This window comes from Bombina bombina, chromosome 2 (assembly GCF_027579735.1).
Source record: "Bombina bombina isolate aBomBom1 chromosome 2, aBomBom1.pri, whole genome shotgun sequence".
In the NCBI taxonomy this organism is placed as follows: Eukaryota; Metazoa; Chordata; class Amphibia; order Anura; family Bombinatoridae; genus Bombina; species Bombina bombina.
Window position 1 is genome coordinate 1,213,954,852 of NC_069500.1, and position 21,933 is coordinate 1,213,976,784.

Here is a 21,933-nt window from a genome sequence, read left to right on the forward strand (position 1 = left end):
AACACTGTAATGGAACAGACAAAAAATTAGAACACTTTTTTTTTTTAAGTGGGCTGAAACTAATTCACCATAACTTCAGATATTTATATTTTGTACACATCAACAGTAATTAAAAAATAACTTTCTTTGAATAACAGAAAATTGTAATTGTACTTACATATGGTATTACTAATATTTTTTTTTAAATTAATTTAACATAAAATAATTAATATTATTTAATATATGACTATAGAAAGTTGACAACTTAGCTTTAGAAATAACGTAATTTAGGATAACCTTATTTCTCCTTCAAGTCATATACATAAAAATGTATTCAGTTGAAGTAAAATAAGCTATGGTAAGATATTAATTTGTTATGTATGTCGGTATCAACAGTCTGGTGATAACTTAACAAACTGACATATTCTTGCAGGTGCCCTAGTATTAAAAATACTATTTTATAACTGGGAAGTGGGCAGTATCGAGATATAATTTAAAGGTGAAAATGGGTCTGTGCATCTTTAATGTCAGACTGATTTTTTTTTATTAACCCTAACGTTATAAACTAGGAAAAATAGTTTTTATTACTATTAACAGGTATTAAGTGTTATGGAAAATAAATCGGAGGAAAATGTGTGTATTTAAAGAAAGGAAATATTTTCAAATTCACTTTCTACTTTGATTTCCATTATTTTTTTATTAAATAAATGCATATGCATTTAAATATAAAAACAATAACATGCATATAGGTACTAATGATGTCTGAATGTTTTTCTTATATTTTTCTGGATGAAATAAACAAGAAGTAAATTCTGTTTAAATGCAATTCTTTGATTTTTCAAAACTATTATGTAGTCAAAAATAAAATATTACACAGGTCTATATCAGTTTAATAGTTTTGATAGTTTTTCATTTTAGCCAATGTAGTGAATATCGCGTTTGTCCATAAAGGCATTCTTTCCTTTGCAGCTTTTTCTTTTTCCTTGTATCTTAATAAGCACTTCTTACACATGCGTGTGACATTTGAGATATCAACATATCGAACCACAGCAAAACCTATTCAATGCCGTGGTCAGATAAGGCAATTTCACCAAAATAAATAAGACATAATAAACACAGAAAAATATTTTCTCTAACTAGCATAAATATTCCAAACCCAACCATCTAGTGCATTAAGCTATTAAACTATACCTCTGTATATTATTTGAACTAAAGTGATTTGCTTGTTTTTTTTTTTATATGCTTAACAAAACATAATACAGTATCTCATAAATACATCTTCATTGCTGGTTTTATATTTTATCCTCCACTGTTGTCTGAAAGTTGCTTTTGTGCAAGTGACATTTATTAACCATCAGCTGGAATGGATACAAATAGTTTTGCTCTCAGAATCATAGTGACATGTGTATGGTTTTTATATTTGCATAAATGTCAAAATATAACAGTCAGTTACACAATGATGATTGTACTTAAACATACATTTTGTTAATGGTGTATTATTAACAAGTACACAATTTAAAAAAGAGAGAAAAAAGGTTGGTTTGTAAACACATGTCAATTTGTTCTAGCCATGACATGTAATTAAAACATGGCAAATAAATAATCCATGACAAGTTTGAACAGTAACAAATGAATATATTTTGTTTTAATAAATCTATTTTGAATTAAAATGAGAAATGTTTGGATATATATTTTGACTCATTATATATATATTAATAATCCATTCCTAAGTTTCAGACAGGCACAAGTGGAGCATAATGTTTAATTGCATGAAGATGACAACTAGTAACTAGTAAAGTGTTTACAGTGTGCACATTTGTGATATTTTATACATCATTCTAAGAATAAACTAAATGTAAAATGTCCTTCAAACAACTATCAAACAATTAACACTGATTATCTAACACAGCACGTGTCCCATAAACAGCTATACAATGTTTTGTTATTACAAGTTGTGCATGTGCTAATTTGTGGCTCTAGAGTGGGATTTCAACCAAGTTGTTGCAGTTGTACTGAGTATCCATTTTCTAGATATACTGTATGTAAATTACATGTTAGCAACAGATAGTTACATAGTAAAATAAACAACATGGGAAGAAATGGCTCTATAAATAGTGGGCATTGGCAAAAAGTTGTATAGACCTCATTACAACATGCTGGTACCTGTTGTGTAGTTATTAAGAGTCATAGTTGTTTCTATCCACCTGGCAGTAGTTGTCAAATGACATCTCTCGCTGGTTTCTAAAAATAAAAGCTGGTTGCTGAATATGCGTGATTGCTTAGATTATGCAGTATTGGTCAGTAAAGAACTGTGGTAACTGGCCCTTCGTGTAAACAACTAAGAGTGTCTACCTCAACTAGTAGTAATAAATGTGCATCACCCTACTGAATGATTTTAAAAGCATTAGACCAAATGATGTAATCCTACCAACGTCAGTGAAACATTAGAATTTGTTAAGGTAGGCTACTGTAGTCAATGATCAGTGAATTTATGTTGCTATTCAAACTTTAAGTATATGCTTATGTAAGACTAGGAGAATGAAGTGCTATCTATGAGTTTAAGACAAATGTTCATGGGATATGGTTTTACGGAATAAAGAGAATGAGAAAGAGAGAAAATGATGACATTCTTGATATTATGCTCATATATCAGCAACATGATGTTTCTTTGTAAATGTGAACCAATCAAATACCACTTATTTTATATTGTGCTGTATAGATTAATAAGACAATACTTCAACTTGATGTGCATTATACTGAAAACAACAGATGATGCCCAATTTGCTATCTCTGAGTTCTTAGCAGGCCCTTTAGCTATACAACCATTAGGGAAAGTCTAGTCAAAATTAAACTTTCATGATTCAGATAGGGCATGCCATTCTAAACAAATTTCCGAATTTACTTTTATCATCAAATTTGCTTTGTTTGCTTGGTATTCTTTTTTGAAAGCTAAACCTAGGTAGGCTTATTGCTAATTTTTACAGCTTGACATCACTAGTTCATGTGTGCCATATAGATAACATTGTCACCACTTTTTGGCTAATATGCCATTCTGACAAAAGAACTGAAATAAGGGGGCAGTTTGCAGAGGCTTAGATACAAGGTAATTACAATTAATATAACTATGTTGGTTATGCAAAACTGGGGAATGGGTAATAAAGGGATTATCTATCTTTTTTTAAACATTAACCATTTTGGAGTAGACTGTCCCTTTACTCCATACATTACAGGCACATGATACAGTAGAACAGAGCACATGATTATGAGACCTGGAAAAGAAAGTCCAACTTTGTATTGGCCATAAAAGTCCAGAGAAGACATCATTTGGTTGAGGCATCATTTTTAAACATGAAATATCATTTATGCATTTCTTTTCTGTATAAAACATTTTCACAATAATATACACAAATGTAAAGAACTTGTAATTAAAATCTGTTTTGCTGGAGAGATTTGTCATTTTTGTGGTTTCCTTAAGATGGTGTAACTGGCATTTCTGAGGGGTCAACAATATTCCAATTGATACATACATTGTTCTGTAAAGAAGAGTCCTGAATAAGAGCAGAGTTTAAAAGTTCTTAAACATAGAAGCTGTGTAGAACTTATATATTGTTCACCGTTACATTGTCCCAGTAAAAGGAAGCAAATGTAAACAACACAACACATTTGTTTTAATATCGGCTTGTATCCTTTTGTTGGATAACCCCTGAATACAACGTTTACTGTGTATGTCTATTGTAACAACCATACAGTGGAACACAAACACAGGTAGAGAACACCTAATCATATCTAGCGTCTTAAGATACAATGTTTACTTAATAATTTGTGGGCAATCACTCCAAGCTTTTGCTTTCCTTTTGGCCAAAGCTAGCCAGGCTGGCTCTGATGAAACGGGAGTAGCATCTGGAGTGGAGAATCTCTTAGGAATGTCCTTTGATAGGGGAGGAACTGGAACTGTATCAGTGATCTCCACTTTTAAGAAAAAAGATACAATAAAATGCAGCATTAGTGACTATTCATTATAAGAGAGCATTAAGTATAAATGCACATTACTAAAAGGACAGAAAAGGGCCTCTATTCTTTAGCAGAGCTAATAAATTTCACTTATTTAAATGGACAGTAAACACCTTGTAATTACAGGCCATTTCTGTTGTCTTGCTATAGGATAATATAGCAGCCAAGTGTAAACATTCTGTTGTGACAATAACTTCCCCTATTCTCTGGTTAGCAAGATGGACAGTATACCTATGTATTCTTCTGGAGTTCTCTAGCTGAACTGTTTCAGGTTTCTGGCTGTTGTTACTACATCCGTGTAATATATAATATTTTCTTGCCCTGTTTAATTTCTATATGACTTTTTCTTTCTCATCTATTTTCTCTATTTTGTGAGTGATAAAATAAGTTTGTATGGGTTGGCACAACATTTACATGTATGATAGATATGTAAATGTCTGATTTTCTTCATTTTTCTTCTTTAAATCTTTTTTAATTTATATTTCTCTCTAAATTGAAAAAGAATAAAGAAGAAAAAGGAAATAGGTAGAGTTGCAGATCGCATTATAAAAATAATAAGAAAACAGAGATATCAGAGAATTTTAATAATTTTTGGAACCCTTCATGACAGCAAACAATAAAGGCCAAAGAGAAAGTAAAATATGATAGATAATTAATACAATATTGAGGCTGACTATCTGTCTAATAGGTTTGAATGCAAGTTGTTTTCACTTAACAATAATTTCATATAACTGAGATTATTTTAAATTAACAAATTTAAACATCCAAACCCTTCATTCCAGTCATAAATTAACATTTATATGACCCTATTTAGGGCCTGATTATGGGGTAGATTTATTAAGCAGCAGATGCTGCAATCTACCCCTGAAGTTTCCTGCTCACCGGAAACTTAAGCTAAAAACAGCGGTCGTAAAACCACCGCTCCTTAACTTGTCCGCTACCTTTTAGGTGGCGGACTGCAATCATCCCAATCCGATCAGGATGATTGACACCTCCTGATAGCGGCCGATTGACCGCAAATGTGGCGGCATTGCGCAAGCATTTCACCAGAAATACTTGTAAAATGATAAATGCCGACAGTGTATGCTGTCGGCATTTAGCAATGCCGCGCTGACACGATTCACTACAGCGAATCATTTCCGCCCGCCATTTGATAAATCGGCACCTAATAGTGGAGTGCAAACACGCAAGCGATAAGGGGTTTATGGCGGGAGTTTATGGTCAGCTTACAGCTGGTATTCCGAGTTGAAAGTAAACACAATTGCTTGACTGCAATTGCGATTTACGCTAGTGTGATTACCGCGACTTCAGAGCTCTGTTTAACTGTTTTGCGATACTAAAAAGTGTCACAAAACACATCAAAATACATTACAAAGTACAGTTACACTCTAAAGACCGCTGCTCCATAACCCTGTCCACCTGCTCTGGTGAGGCGGACAGGAATCGCCGGAATTCAACCCGATCGAGTATGATCGGGTTGATTGACACCACCCTGCTGGTGGCCGTTTGGCCCCAAATCTGCAGGGGGCGGCGTTGCACCAGCAGCTCACGGAGAGCGTATTCAGCCAATCAGATTGAGCTCGCATTCTATTGGCTGATCGGAACAGCCAATAGAATGCAAGCTCAATCTGATTGGCTGATTGGATCAGCCAATCGGATTGAACTTCAATCTGATTGGCTGATTCCATCAGCCAATCAGAATTTTCCTACCTTAATTCCGATTGGCTGATAGAATCCTATCAGCCAATCGGAATTCGTGGGACGCCATCTTGGATGACGTCCCTTAAAGGAACCGTCATTCGTCGGGAAGTCGTCGGTGAAGATGGATGTTCCGCTTCGGCGGGATGAACATGGATCCGGAAGAAAGAAGATTGAAGATGCCGCTTGATAGAAGACTTCACCCGGATCATGGACCTCTTCAGCTCCTGCTTGGATGAAGACTTCAGTCGCATCATGGACCTCTTCAGCTCCCGCTTGGATGAAGACTTCAGCCGGATCATGGACCTCTTCAGCTCCCGCTTGGATGAAGACTTTGGAGGCTCTTCTGGACCGATCGGTGAACCCGGTGTGGTGAAGACAAGGTAGGGAGATCTTCAGGGGCTTAGTGTTAGGTTTATTTAAGGGGGGTTTGGGTTAGATTAGGGGTATATGGGTGGTGGGTTGTAATGTTGGGGGGTGGTATTGTATGGGTTTTTTTTACAGGCAAAAGACCTGAATTCTTTGGGGCATGCCTCGCAAAAGGCCCTTTTCAGGGCTGGTAAGGTAAAAGAGCTTTTCTATTTTAATTTTAGAATAGGGTAGGGCATTTTTTTATTTTGGGGGTCTTTGTTATTTTATTAGGGGGCTTAGAGTAGGTGTAATTAGTTTAAAATTGTTGTAATATTTTTCTAATGTTTGTAAATATTTTTTTATTTTTTGTAACTTAGTTCTTTTTTATTTTTTGTACTTTAGTTAGTTTATTTAATTGTATTTATTTGTAGGTATTGTATTTAATTAATTTATTGATAGTGTAGTGTTAGGTTTAATTGTAGGTATTTTATTTAATTCATTTATTGATAGTGTAGTGTTAGGTTTAATTTTAACTTAGGTTAGGATTTATTTTACAGGTAATTTTGTAATTATTTTAACTAGGTAACTATTAAATAGTTATTAACTATTTAATAGCTATTGTACCTGGTTAAAATAAATACAAAGTTGCCTGTAATATAAATATTAATCCTAAAATAGCTACAATATAATTATAATTTATATTGTAGCTATATTAGGGTTTATTTTACAGGTAAGTATTTAGCTTTAAATAGTAATAATTTATTTAATAAGAGTTAATTTATTTCGTTAGATTTAAATTATATTTAACTTAGGGGGGTGTTAGGGTTGAGGTTAGACTTAGCTTTAGGGGTTAATAAATGTATTAGAGTAGCGGTGAGGTCCGCTCGGCAGATTAGGGGTTAATAATTGTAGGTAGGTGGAGGCGACGTTGGGGGCGGCAGATTAGGGGTTAATAAATATAATATAGGGGTCGGCGGTGTTAGGAGCAGCAGATTAGGGGTTCAAAGGGATAACATAGGTTGCGGCGGTGTACGGAGTGGCAGATTAGGGGTTAAAAAATATGCAGGTGTCAGCGATAGCGGGGGCGGCAGATTAGGGGTTAATAAGTGAAAGGTTAGGGGTGTTTAGACTCGGGGTTCAGTGTTAGGTGCAGACATAGGAAGTGTTTCCCCATAGGAAACAATGGGGCTGCATTAGGAGCTGAACGCTGCTTTTTTGTAGGTGTTTGGTTTTTTTTCAGTTCAAAATGTCCCATTGTTTTCTATGGGGGAATCGTGCACGAGCACGTTTTTGAAGCTGGCCGCGTCCGTAAGCACCGCTGGTATTGAGAATTGCAGTGGCGGTAAATATGCTATATGCTCCCTTTTTGGAGCCTAACGCAGCCCTTCTGTGAACTCTAAATACCAGCGGTATTTAAAAGGTGCGGGAGAAAAAAAGCCAGCGTTAGCTACGCGGGTCGTTACCGACAAAACTCTAAATCTAGCCGATATTTTGCACAGCATGTTTTTTATACCATCTATTTTTTTACATTCTCTTTTTTTTATGTTTAAAAATTATAGTATGCTAGGTTTACATGGTTTAATACACACAATTGCATCCTAGTTTAATAGAAACATTAAAAATATTGAGCAACTTATACTTTTAAATTATGAAACAAACACAAATAAAATACAATTATTTACCAAATTATTTACAAAAACATTTTCAATTATGAATGCAATTAAATGTTTAGAATTAATTAAAAAAAATGTGTATTATAAAATTACTCAGAATTGAAATGAAGGGAATAATTGCACATCTTGGTTTGCTATTAGCCAACTGTACAAACATAATCGGCAGTGTTTTGTGGGCAGGGCAGTAGCCATATCATGGGCTGGGTTTGGGGTATGTCCTTGGTAAGGCTGGGGGAGTCCCTAAAAACTGCACCCTTGCCAGCGACACTGCAAGTGGGAACCCTCACAACCCATCACAACCCGGGTGGATCTGAGATAATTGAGAGATGCTTATAGGTTTTTGTGTGTTTACCCAATCAGAATGCAGCCAATGCAGTTGTTTTGTGTTTATAGTGGACATAACTTGTGCAGATTAAAGGGACAGTCTAGTCAAAATTAAACTTTTATTATTCAAATAGGACATGTAATTTTAATCAACTTTTCAATTTACTTTTATCATCAAATTTGCTTTTTTTCTCTTGGTATTCTTAGTTGAAACTAAACCTAGGTAGGCTCATGTGCTAATTTCTAAGCCCTTGAGGGCTGCCTCTTATCACATGCTTTTTACATTGCTTTTCACAACAAGAGACTTGATAGTTCATGTGGGCCATATAGATAACACTGTGTTCAGGCACAGAATGTTATTTAAGATTTAGCAAAACACATTGCTAAATGCAAGTAATTAGATAAACAAATGGTCACAGTCATGTTATCAGGGGGCTGTCAGAAGGTTCTTAGATACAAGGTAATCACAGAGGTAAAAAGTGTATTAATATAACTGTGTTGGTTATGCAAAACTGGGGAATGGGTAATAAAGGGATTATGTATAGTGATGTCGTGAATAGTTCACCGGCGAACAGTTTCCGGTGAACATAGCATGTTCGCGTTCGCCGCGGCGGGCGAACATATGCGATGTTCGATCCGCCCCCTATTCGTCATCATTGAGTAAACTTTGACCCTGTATCTCACAGTCTGCAGACACATTCCAGCCAATCAGCAGCAGACCCTCCCTCCCAGACCCTCCCAGCTCCTGGACAGCAGCCATTTTAGATTCATTCGGAAGCTGCATTCTTAGTGAGAGGAGGGACAGTGTAGCTGCTGCTGATTTAATAGGGAAATTGATAGCTAGACTAGTGTATTCAGTGTCCACTACAGTCCTGAAGGACTCATCTGATCTCTGCTGTAAGGACAGCACCCCAAAAAGCCCTTTTTAGGGCTAGAACATCAGTCTGTTTTTTTGTTTTTTTTTCCTGTGTAATCTAATTGCAGTTGCCTGCCTGCCAAGCCACTTGCCCAGTGCCACCACTCATATCTGGTGTAACAGTAGTGTAAATTATAAAAAAAAAAACTTTTTTGACTGTGAAACATCAGTCTGCTAGTGTAATCTAATTGCAGTTGCCTGCCTGCCAGCGTGTGTGCCAGGCCCACTTGCCCAGTGCCACCACTCATATCTGGTGTAACAGTAGTGTAAATTTAAAAAAAACAAACAACTTTTTTGACTGTGAAACATCAGTCTGCTAGTGTAATCTAATTGCAGTTGCCTGCCTGCCAGCGTGTGTGCCAGGCCCACTTGCCCAGTGCCACCACTCATATCTGGTGTCACAATAGTGTACATTTTAAAAAAACCAAACTTTTTTTACTGTGAAACATCAGTCTGCTAGTGTAATCTAATTGCAGTTGCCTGCCTGCCTGCCAGCGTGTGTGCCAGGCCCACTTGCCCAGTGCCACCACTCATATCTGGTGTAACAGTAGTGTAAATGTAAAAAAAAACAACTTTTTTTACTGTGAAACATCAGTCTGCTAGTGTAATCTAATTGCAGTTGCCTGCCTGCCAGCATGTGTGCCAGGCTCACAGCGTATACTGTGCCCACTTGCCCAGTGCCACCACTCATATCTGGTGTAACAGTAGTGTAAATTTGACTGTGAAACATCAGTCTGCTTGTGTAATCTAATTGCAGTTGCCTGCCTGCCAGCGTGTGTGCCAGGCCCACTTGCCCAGTGCCACCACTCATATCTGGTGTAACAGTAGTGTAAATTTAAAAAAAAAAAATTTGACTGTGAAACATCAGTCTGCTTGTGTAATCTAATTGCAGTTGCCTGCCTGCCTGCCAGAGTGTGTGCCAGGCCCACTTGCCCAGTGCCACCACTCATATCTGGTGTAACAGTAGTGTAAATTTAAAAAAAAAAAACTTTTTTTACTGTGAAACATCAGTCTGCTAGTGTAATCTAATTGCAGTTGCCTGCCTGCCAGCGTGTGTGCCAGGCTCACAGCGTATACTGTGCCCACTTGCCCAGTGCCACCACTCATATCTGGTGTAACAGTAGTGTAAATTTGACTGTGAAACATCAGTCTGCTTGTGTAATTTAATTGCAGTTGCCTGCCTGCCAGCGTGTGTGCCAGGCCCACTTGCCCAGTGCCACCACTCATATCTGGTGTAACAGTAGTGTAAATTTAAAAAAAAAAATTTGACTGTGAAACATCAGTCTGCTTGTGTAATCTAATTGCAGTTGCCTGCCTGCCTGCCAGAGTGTGTGCCAGGCCCACTTGCCCAGTGCCACCACTCATATCTGGTGTAACAGTAGTGTAAATTTAAAAAAAAAAAACTTTTTTGACTGTGAAACATCAGTCTGCTAGTGTAATCTAATTGCAGTTGCCTGCCAGCGTGTGTGCCAGGCTCACAGCGTATACTGTGCCCACTTGCCCAGTGCCACCACTCATATCTGGTGTAACAGTAGTGTAAATTAAAAAAAAAAAAACTTTTTTGACTGTGAAACATCAGTCTGCTTGTGTAATCTAATTGCAGTTGCCTGCCTGCCAGCGTGTGTGCCAGGCCCACTTGCCCAGTGCTACCACTCATATCTGGTGTAACAGTAGTGTAAGTGTAAATTTTTTAAAAAAAACTTTTTTGACTGTGAAACATCAGTCTGTTAGTGTAATCTAATTGCAGTTGCCTGCCTGCCAGCGTGTGTGCCAGGCTCACAGCGTATACTGTGCCCACATGCCCAGTGCCACCACTCATATCTGGTGTAACAGTAGTGTAAATTTAAAAAAAAAAACTTTTTTGACTGTGAAACATCAGTCTGCTTGTGTAATCTAATTGCAGTTGCCTGCCTGTCAGCGTGTGTGCCAGGCTCACAGCGTATACTGTGCCCACTTGCCCAGTGCCACCACTCATATCTTGTTTAATAGTAGTGTGTGTACATTTAAAAAAAAAAACTTTTTGGACTGTGAAACATCAGTCTGCTTTTTTGTGTCAGGCTCAGCGTATACTGTGCCCACTTGCCCAGAGCCACCACTCATATCTTGTTTAATAGTAGTGTAAGTGTACATTTAAAAAAAAAATACTTTTTGGACTGTGAAACATCAGTCTGCTTTTTTGTGTCAGGCTCACAGCGTATACTGTGCCCACTTGCCCAGTGCCATCACTCATATCTTGTTTAATAGTAGTGTAATTGTACATTTAAAAAAATAAAAACTTTTTGGACTGTGAAACATCAGTATGCTTTTTTGTGTCAGGCTCACAGCGTATACTGTGCCCACTTGCCCAGTGCCACCACTCATATCTGGTGTAACAGTAGTGTAAATTAAAAAAAAAAAAACTTTTTTGACTGTGAAACATCAGTCTGCTTGTGTAATCTAATTGCAGTTGCCTGCCTGCCAGCGTGTGTGCCAGGCCCACTTGCCCAGTGCTACCACTCATATCTGGTGTAACAGTAGTGTAAGTGTAAATTTTTAAAAAAAAACTTTTTTGACTGTGAAACATCAGTCTGTTAGTGTAATCTAATTGCAGTTGCCTGCCTGCCAGCGTGTGTGCCAGGCCCACTTGCCCAGTGCCACCACTCATATCTGGTGTAACAGTAGTGTAAATTAAAAAAAAAAAAACTTTTTTGACTGTGAAACATCAGTCTGCTAGTGTAATCTAATTGCAGTTGCCTGCCAGCGTGTGTGCCAGGCTCACAGCGTATACTGTGCCCACTTGCCCAGTGCCACCACTCATATCTGGTGTAACAGTAGTGTAAATTAAAAAAAAAAAAACTTTTTTGACTGTGAAACATCAGTCTGCTAGTGTAATCTAATTGCAGTTGCCTGCCTGCCAGCGTGTGTGCCAGGCCCACTTGCCCAGTGCTACCACTCATATCTGGTGTAACAGTAGTGTAAGTGTAAATTTTTAAAAAAAAACTTTTTTGACTGTGAAACATCAGTCTGCTAGTGTAATCTAATTGCAGTTGCCTGCCTGCCAGCGTGTGTGCCAGGCTCACAGCGTATACTGTGCCCACATGCCCAGTGCCACCACTCATATCTGGTGTAACAGTAGTGTAAATTTAAAAAAAAAAACTTTTTTGACTGTGAAACATCAGTCTGCTTGTGTAATCTAATTGCAGTTGCCTGCCTGTCAGCGTGTGTGCCAGGCTCACAGCGTATACTGTGCCCACTTGCCCAGTGCCACCACTCATATCTTGTTTAATAGTAGTGTGTGTACATTTAAAAAAAAAAACTTTTTGGACTGTGAAACATCAGTCTGCTTTTTTGTGTCAGGCTCAGCGTATACTGTGCCCACTTGCCCAGAGCCACCACTCATATCTTGTTTAATAGTAGTGTAAGTGTACATTTAAAAAAAAAATACTTTTTGGACTGTGAAACATCAGTCTGCTTTTTTGTGTCAGGCTCACAGCGTATACTGTGCCCACTTGCCCAGTGCCATCACTCAAATCTTGTTTAATAGTAGTGTAATTGTACATTTAAAAAAATAAAAACTTTTTGGACTGTGAAACATCAGTATGCTTTTTTGTGTCAGGCTCACAGCGTATACTGTGCCCACTTGCCCAGTGCCACCACTCATATCTTGTTTAATAGTAGTGTAAGTGTACATTTAAAAAAAAAAAGTTTTTGGACTGTGAAACATCAGTCTGCTTTTTTGTGTCAGGCTCACAGCGTATACTGTGCCCACTTGCCCAGTGCCACCACTCATATCTTGTTTAATAGTAGTGTAAGTGTACATTTTAAAAGAATAAAAACTTTTTGGACTGTGAAACATCAGTCTGCTTTTTTGTGTCAGGCTCACAGCGTATACTGTGCCCACTTGCCCAGTGGCACCACTCATATCTTGTTTAATAGTAGTGTAAGTGTACATTTAAAAAAAATGACAGGCAGAGGCAGGCCACCCCGCAGGTGCCGTCGTGGTCATGGTGCTGTGATTCCCTTTGGCCCTAGAATAATGCCCAGTGTTCAGAAGACACGTACCATGAACTCGAAAAGTTCTGAGGACATAGTTGACTTTTTAACACAGGACACCCAATCTTCTATAGCTTCCGCTCCAAACCTTGACGCACCATCCTCCTCCAGCTTATCTTCGGGCAGCACCTCTCAAGTAACCACTCGCCCTCCTGCTGCCACCACCAACTAGCACCACAGCCACTTCACTTGATCTGTCAGAGGAGTTATTTACACATCAGTTGGAAGAAATGAGTGATGTGCAACCATTATTGCCAGAGGATGTAGATAACAGGGATATGTCTCAGTCAGGCAGCATTACACACATGGATGTACGGTGTGATGATGATGATGTTGTACCCGCTGCGGGAGTTTGGTCTGTCACTGTGAAGCGGGCGTAACCCTTACACTACCTGATCCATACAACATCATACCTGATGTTTTAAAGCACGTTATTCCAAACAATTTAGGAATGTTAGGTGATTTATGCCCTTTATGGATTAAAACCAGACTCTGCATCAACTATGTAATTTTCCATGGGAGTTTTGCCATGGATCCCCCTCCGGCACGCCACAGTCCAGGTGTTAGTCCCCTTGAAACAACTTTCCCACCACTATTGTGGCCAGAAAGAGTCCCTGTGGGTTTTAAAATTTGCCTGCCCATTGAAGTCAATGGAGGTTCGCCCGGTTCGCCAACTTTGCAGGAGTTCATGTTCGCAGTTCGCGAACCCAAATTTTTAGGTTTGCGACATCACTAATTATGTATCTTTTAAAAGAATACAAATTCTATTGTAGACTGTCCCTTTAAAGATACTATCTACTCAAACTTGCTAAACAAAATGATATTTTTTTTAGTAGTAGTAGGAAGTACACAACTTATATATTTTTTAAATTTACATATGAGCAGCTTTTACTTCATATTTTTGAATGCACAAAAGCCCTACATATGTAAATGTTTCTCATTTGTATGGATAACAGACAAACATTTAATACAGTGTCCCTTTTGTTGGGTCAGAACGATGAACAAAAGAAAAATGAAAAAATACCCAAGTTCAAATTTTTTACATGGAAATCTCTAACAGATTGGAATATAGCTCCATCTGTCAAATTTTGGCCATTAATCAGATTATTTGGCATTCAAAATATATATTGTTGCTCTAGTACAGAAATATATTTCAATTAGTAACTTGTCTGGAGTGAAACCCCTCTTCATTCCACTAATTTATAGTGGTGGAAATAAAGGGTCAATGTACTCAGGCTAGAAGCTGATAGTAATTAATTGTATTCTTTAGTCAATACTGCAGTATTGAAATGTTCAGTATAGGTGTTAGTTTTTAGCAGATGAAAAGCAGCTATTTCAAGTGAGAAAATAAATTAAAAGATGCTATTTACAAACAATTTAATACACTTCAGTAGGTAAAATGGATATTTGGGAAAGTTTTTGTTTCATTGAGCACTATAGGATATCTAGTGTTGTACCTGTCACAGATGTTGGAAGGGTGTTTGACTTTTGCAGCTGCTCTCTGCGTTGCAGCCGGGGGACGACTGATTCACATTTTTTCTCTTCTTGAGTAGCTGGTTTCTGAAGTGACCCAGATCTGCTTCTGTACTCTACAGGCTGAATGACATCCCCAGCCTGAAACAAACAGTTACAAAATGAAGTGACACTGTTTTAGCGCATGTAAAATTAAGTAACAAGAGGCAACTATGAAAACTGGAGCTTTATACAGAGTCTTACCTAAAATTTACCTTTTAACCTTTAATTGAAAAAGATTTTTATTATTTTTTTCCTCAAGAATAGATATAAAAAATAACATAACAAAAAACAGAGCGTACAGTTACAAGTCACAATCACAATCAAGTAATTACAGCAAAGGTATCAATTAGGTACGTTGAACAAAAATCAGCAATGGGTACTATGAGGGGTAACAATGTCCATGTTCATATCACTTGAACCTCAATCGAGGAGATACACATAATGTTCATTCTCAACATTCTATAAGGTTAGTGAACTCAGTGATAAATAATACCTAAAAAACACAGACTTGGCACCAATTCCCTGGTAAACATTCTAAACAGAAGGTTAAACCCTCAAGCTGAGCATTTACAAATGGTATAAAAGCTTTAGCTAAATTTAAGAAGCTATAATAGTGTTTATGTCAGGTTGTCGTCTAGTTCTGGCTTCTGAGTACATAATCCACGGTTCCCAAAGGGAAATGAACTGCTCTTTAGTATCTCTAAGTTGTAAATAATGAAACCAGCTAGGTTTATCATGTTCATTAAGACTAACATATGTATTAAAGTCTAAAAAGTTCTGATTCTGTAACGTGTCTGCAATTCTATATAACCCTCTGTTCGCCCACTTGTCTTGGAGTCCGATATCAAATTTAGTGGTGAAAGTGACTAAGGGGTCGCCTTAATTGTATCTGAAATTATGCTGAATTTAGTGGTTAAGAAGTCCCATAATGAGACAGTGTGGGAAATAGAGAGGAAGTTCTCCAGATTGTGGGTCTATGGCCCCAATTTATCAAAGGTCTTGCGGACCTGATCTGACACTGCGGATCAGGTCCGCAAGACCTCGCTAAATGCGGAGAGCAATACGCTCTCCGCATTTAACATTGCACCAGCAGCTCACAAGAGCTGCTGGTGCAACGCCGCCCCCTGCTGACTCGCGGCCAATCGGCCTGCCAGCAGGGAGGTGTCAATCAACTCGATCGCATTCGATCGGGTTGATTTCCGGCGATTCCTGTCCGCCTGCTCAGAGCAGGCGGACAGGGTTATGGAGCAGCGGTCTTTAGACCGCTGCTTCATAAGTTGTGTTTCTGGTGAGTCTGAAGACTCGCCAGAAACACGGCCCTTCAAGCTCCATACGGAGCTTGATAAATGGGCCTGTATGAGTCTTACCAGACCAAAGTAGTTTGTAAATTGGATCTATCATAACCATATCGGATTCTAATTGAACTCATTGAATGTTATCAATTTGATTGTGCCATAAGGATGTTTGGGCCATCTGTGCAGCTTGGTAGTAGGTCAAAAGGTCTGGGAGTCCCATACCCCCCCCCCCTCTACACTGACACAGAGTGTGTTTGTTAATTCTTGATCTCTTTCCTTGTCAGATAAAGGATATTATAGCTTTTTGGAGTTTATTAAGGACTAGTGTTGGAACCGAAACTGGGAGAGATCTAAACAGATATAACATTTTTGGGAGTATCAACATTTTGACTCCTATTATCCTGCCATACAATCAGATTTTCATCTTTTCCCATTTCTGAAGTAGATTTTTTATTTGGGAAAGCATAGGCTAATAATTATTTTGGTAAAGGGAATCTACTCTACCCGCGAGAGATACTCCCAGATAACGCATTCCCCCCTCTGCCCAGGAAAAAGAAAAATTGAGCTCTATTAGTTTTTTAGTGTGGTGGCCGGTTAACACTGATAGCTTCACATTTGTTGTTATTGATTTTATAGCCTGAGATCTCAGCGAACTTGGCAATAGTGGAGTATACTAGGGGTAGGGAGATTAAGGGCTTAGTAATGGAAAGAATTACATCATCCGCAAACAGACTAATTTTATATTCCTTGGAATTTACAGAAATTCCTGCTATATATTTGCTTTGTCGTATATGTGCTGCAAGAGGTTTGATGCAAAGTGCAAAGAGCAATGGGGAAAGAGGGCATCCCTGTCTAGTCCCGTTGTCAATATTTATAGGCTTTGATTTATACCCTGCTATTTTGACAAAAGCTGACAGGTGGGAATAAATAGAAGAGATTGCAGTCCTAAATTTGCCCGTTATACCCATTGTAACTAAAACCGTATCTAAATAATCCCAATAAATGCGGTCAAATGCCTTTTCTGCATCCAGAGACAGAAACAGAGAAGGCACCTTATTTACTTACCTTTTAATCTTTAGTAATATTTATAGCATAGGAAAATATTAGTGTTAATTATTCTAATGTTGTATAATCCCTGCATACCATTTTAAGCCACTTCATAATATACAGTTTCTTTTAAGTTTACCTCTTTTAAATCCAAGATTAGCACCTTGTAGACTCACTACATGCAAATCACAGAAGATACAAATGGCTTATTGTTGCATTCACCCTGTTCGGCCGATTTATGAACACTCGGACGGACATGATCCGCTGTAGCGGGTTATGTCCGCCCGACATCGCTGAATGCCGACAGCATACGCTGTCGGCATTTAACATTGCAAAAGCAGTTCTGGTGAACTGCTTGTGCAATGCAGCAGGGGGTGTCAATCAACCAGATCATATGAGATCCGGCGGATTGATGTCCACAGTCTCAGAGGAGGCGGACAAGTTAAGGAGCATTCAGCCCTTAATAAATCGGCCCCTGTATATGCTCTGAAAGCATATCTCCCAAAATTGTGGCTACGTATTAGGGACACAGAAGGTTGAGGGGCATTTGCCATTCTATGGGTTATGCCATATTGGCAAGTGGTGTCATGGAGGGGTAGTAGGTGGGATCATTTACCTGTCTGGATGGTCAGTGTGTGTGTTTGGGTGGTTTGTGGGTGTGTACGGGTGGTCTATTGGCAGAGCTAAGGGAAATTCTGTAAATTGGGTCATATGGTGGTCTCAGAGGGACAGCAGAATAGAGCTCCGAATTAGGGACTGTCCCTCTCAAATAGGTTGTAAGGTCTGTTAAAGGGACATTACAACCTCTAGTTTTTGTGTAAAAAAAATTTGCTTTTTACCACACTCCCGAGAGAAGCCAAAAAGCAAAATCTGTAAAACAGGTTTTCAAAATGCTGAACACAGCCTAAATCAACGATTTTCAGCATTTGCAGCTTACAGAAGCTCTCTAGGTAGTGTGGGATAAGCACCATTTTACATTAAACCAAGAGATGTTTAAAGGCAGTAGCAGACCTATTTAACAGAGGCCCCTTCCATGAATTTAACTAGTATTTAGCAATAGTAATAATAGGCACACTTCTCCTAATGATTTTGTGAGGATATATACATATACATACGCACTGATAATGAGCATGCTGCTCTTGATAATGATACTGAGTATTTATACACTGACAGTGAGCACACAATGCTGTATAATGATGTGAGTTTTTATAGACTGTAAAGCAGCAGTCTTTGTATAAATGTGATGAGTATGTATATTATGTATATATAAAATCCTATGTTTTACTTTTCAAAGACCACCTGTCTTCCACGGCTCAATCAAGAGGCTTGTGGTTGTTGTCAAATCACAACCCTCTTGATCGAGCTGTTCCCCTTAATGTAGCATGTTGCCATGCTGGATAAAGCTGCAGTAAGTTGCTGATGACAGACAGGCTCTAAAGAGTAAAGCAGAGGGGTAAAGACATATTAAAGTATTGCGTTTAGTCGGCATCTCCTCTTCCTAGAGCAGCATTGGGAGCTTTAAAAGGGAAATCACTACTGGTCCAGAGTTGAACAGCTGAGCCAATAAGGGATATAATATTTGTGTAGTAGCCAATCAGAAGTTGTGTTTAGCTGAGGATTGGCAACGTTTACCCCCAAAAATGAACAAGCGCTGAAAAATAATGAATGATAGATGGAAGACAGACATACTGATTGATAGACAGACAGATACATGATAGACAGACATACTGATTGATAGACAGACAGATACATGATAGACAGACATACTGATTGATAGACAGACAGATACATGATAGACAGACAGACAAATAGATTCATGTAATTACATTTTCCTTTGCTAATCTGTCTGCCTGTTTAGCTTCCCTTGCTTGTCTTCTTTCTTCCCGCGATGCTTGCTGCTCCCGAAAACCTTTTTGTTTTTTTAGCGCTAATGTTATCCAGGGAGGTTGAGCAGTCTCAACTTTTTCCATCAGCTTGGTGCCATCTAATGAATGCCGGCTTTGAAGAATTGGCCTTTCTAGAAAAATGATAGCATTATTATAAATTTGGCTTTTGAAACTTTGGAAATATATTTTAACCCCTTAAGGACCAGTTTTAAATGGCTCGGACAATTTTGGCATTTTTGCTTATTATTTGCTTAACCTTAGTTATCCACTGTCTCGTTAGCGGCGCCCATATGTGTTATACACAGTTTTTTAACAGACAAACAGGCCTTTCTAGTGATACCCTAAATGGGTACATAAAATAACAATATATATATATTTCATATTGGAAAATGGGGTAAAAATGAAAAAACATTTTTTGCAGTTTTCTTCATAACCATTTCTACATAATTAGTGTAGCAAAAGAAAAATACCTCCACATAAATTCATTATGTTGTTCTGATTTTAGGAATACCCCATATTCCTAAGTTATTTATAGCAAATATAGGCCAAATACTAAAAAGATGGAATAATTGGTTTAACACTAAACTTTGTTATGCTTAGATTGTAAGCTAAATAGCAGTCACCAAATTGAAAACTGCTACACAAAAGTTCATATTTATAGAATTTAGACACCCCTGGGTATTTACCTAGGCCTATTTTGACATTTTATATTTAAACCCTTTATTGCCAAGGGTAGAAAATAAAAACTTGGGGCAAAAAACAAACACTTTATTAAAATAAAATGGTACCAAAAATAAATTTTTATTAAAATTAAATTCAAAATTAAATTAATAAATATTCTTTATTAAAATAAATTGAACCTTTTTTTTACTATATGTTTTCACTGGTACAGATCGGAAGGGGCCTTGTCATTTTTGACATGTGATCACTGTGACTGGTTGTCACAGTGATTACATGGCCATGGGTAACTATTTGAGCATCACTGGACTGCCTCACTCCTAAGGCATCCAGTGATTGGCCACTGAGCATCATTGCAGCATGCTGGTATTCAGGCGGCTTTTAAAATATACAATTACTGTGACTAGCTGTCACAGTGATTGTATGCACAGAAACAGTCAAACTTGACTGTTATTGCACTGCTGCCGGATGCCTCACATGCAGGCATCCAGCAACACCATGCAAGACACGCTGATCACAGTGTGTCTCTCATGTTATGGAAACCCCTGATCTGAGCACTAACAGGCATGCAATCACAGGGACACCCTGTCCCTGTGAACGCTATCCTTGTTTGGCCTCCATAATGATATTTCTGCAGTGCCTCACTAGTGGGGAATGCAGAAATACAGCAGTTTCACTGATGTAAGCAAGGCCCGCCATTTTAAGACCACAGGACATCAGCACAGTATGGCGCTGGTTCTTAAGGGCTAAACATTAAGGGGTTAAAGGGACAATAAAGCACAAAAAGTAAATACGTTAAAGTGTTAGAGCATTTTATTAACGTACTGCTGCTTGCATATAACTGTGTGTTTAAGGCCTCTAAAGGTGTAAAATACATAGCTAAATTCAGCTCCAGAGCAGCAATACACTGCTGCAACTTAGTTAAAACATATGGTGAGCCAATGACAAAAGGCATATGTGAGTAGCCACCAACCAAAAGATAGTACATCGTAGTACATTGCTGCTTCTGAAATAACAAAATGTACTGTATGTACTTTTTTGTTTAGAGTGGCTGTAATGTGACCTTGGTTGTTATACTATATGATTTCATGCACATTCATTTTATTCTAAATATACAGTACATATTTAGAAGAAATTCCAGGAGCGGTAATCCGAAGAAGGTGTGATGCTATTAAAAATTAAAACAATACACATGAATATTATTATGTTAGCTGATTTAAAACGTAACAAAGCTAAGCAGCAGTGCAGCAGGAAAAGCCATCAGGAAGTGGTATTAGCAGCAGAAAAATTGAGGTACTCATGTTACTTTATAGATCATACCTTGAATACTACATATATTATTGTAGACCATATGTCCAACTTTCCAAAAGTAAGTTGTTTATTTTAGCATTTAAAATGTGCTTTTAAATTGTTATTGTTTAATCCACTTTAATGTCTTTTTAAAATAATTTTATTTTAATACTTTAAGCTGAAGGCAACAAAAACATAGAGCAACTGTGGAAACTACATTGCACTTTGATATAAATTGTGGTTAGTTACATTTTTACATGACTTCAAAATTAGACATGTAGAACTCTATCTGACGTAATTTGCTTCTTCAACTTTATGCTCTTAAAGCTGTAAGGGATGGATGAAATATCATTGGTTGGAAATACCTAAGCCTTATAGCTTATACTTTAATTTTGGCTGAAATAAGTGATTTCATGTTTTCTAAGTTAGTTTTTTTTGTTGCCTGTTTGCTCCTTATCGGCTAGATTACGAGTTCTGCGTTAGCCTTAAAAAGCAGCGTTGAGAGGTCCCAACGCTGCTTTTTAACGCCCGCTGGTATTACGAGTCTGGCAGATACAGGTGTACAGCTCACTTTTCTTCCGCGATTCGAGGCTCCGCAAATCCCCTTACGTCAATTGCGTATCCTATCTTTTTAATGGGATTTGCCTAACGCCGGTATTATGAGTCTTGGAAGAAGTGAGCGGTAGACCCTCTCCTGTCAACACTCCTAACGCATTTAAAAGTCAGTAGTTAAGAGTTTTATGGGCTAACGCTGTAACATAAAACTCTTAACTAAAGTGCTAAAAAGTACACTAACACCCATAAACTACCTATTAACCCCTAAACCGAGGCCCCCCCCCACATCGCAAACACTATAATAAAATATTTTAACCCCTAATCTGCCAACCGGACATCGCCGCCACTTTAATAAATGTATTAACCCCTAAACCGCCGCACTCCCGCCTCGCAAACTCTAGTTAAATTTTATTGACCGCTTATCTGCCATCCCTAACATCGCCGACACCTACCTACATTTATTAACCCCTAATCTGCCACCCACAACGTCGCTGCTACTATATTAAATGTATTAACCCCTAAACCAATCAGCCAATAGGATTGAGCTTGCATTCTATTGGCTGATTGGAACAGCCAATAGAATGCGAGCTCAATCCTATTGGCTGATTGGATCAGCCCATAGGATTGAACTTCAATTCTATTGGCTGATTGCATCAGCCAATAGGATTTTTCCTACCTTAATT

The 21,933-nt window shown here is 38.0% G+C and overlaps 1 protein-coding gene across 1 annotated transcript in view; it reads right to left on the reverse strand.

The window, feature by feature from the left end:
* Positions 1-1,436: 1,436 nt before the first annotated feature.
* The window catches only part of CRACD (capping protein inhibiting regulator of actin dynamics), a 421,538-nt gene continuing 401,041 nt past the window's right edge, over positions 1,437-21,933 (reverse strand). Inside the window, exons 10-12 of the mRNA XM_053703944.1 lie at positions 18,668-18,858; positions 14,442-14,598; positions 1,437-3,948 (exon numbers count right to left, since the gene is read on the reverse strand). Of these exons, the coding sequence (XP_053559919.1) occupies positions 3,788-3,948; positions 14,442-14,598; positions 18,668-18,858 (509 nt within the window). The 3' untranslated portion in view covers positions 1,437-3,787. The remainder of the gene's footprint in view (positions 3,949-14,441; positions 14,599-18,667; positions 18,859-21,933) is intronic.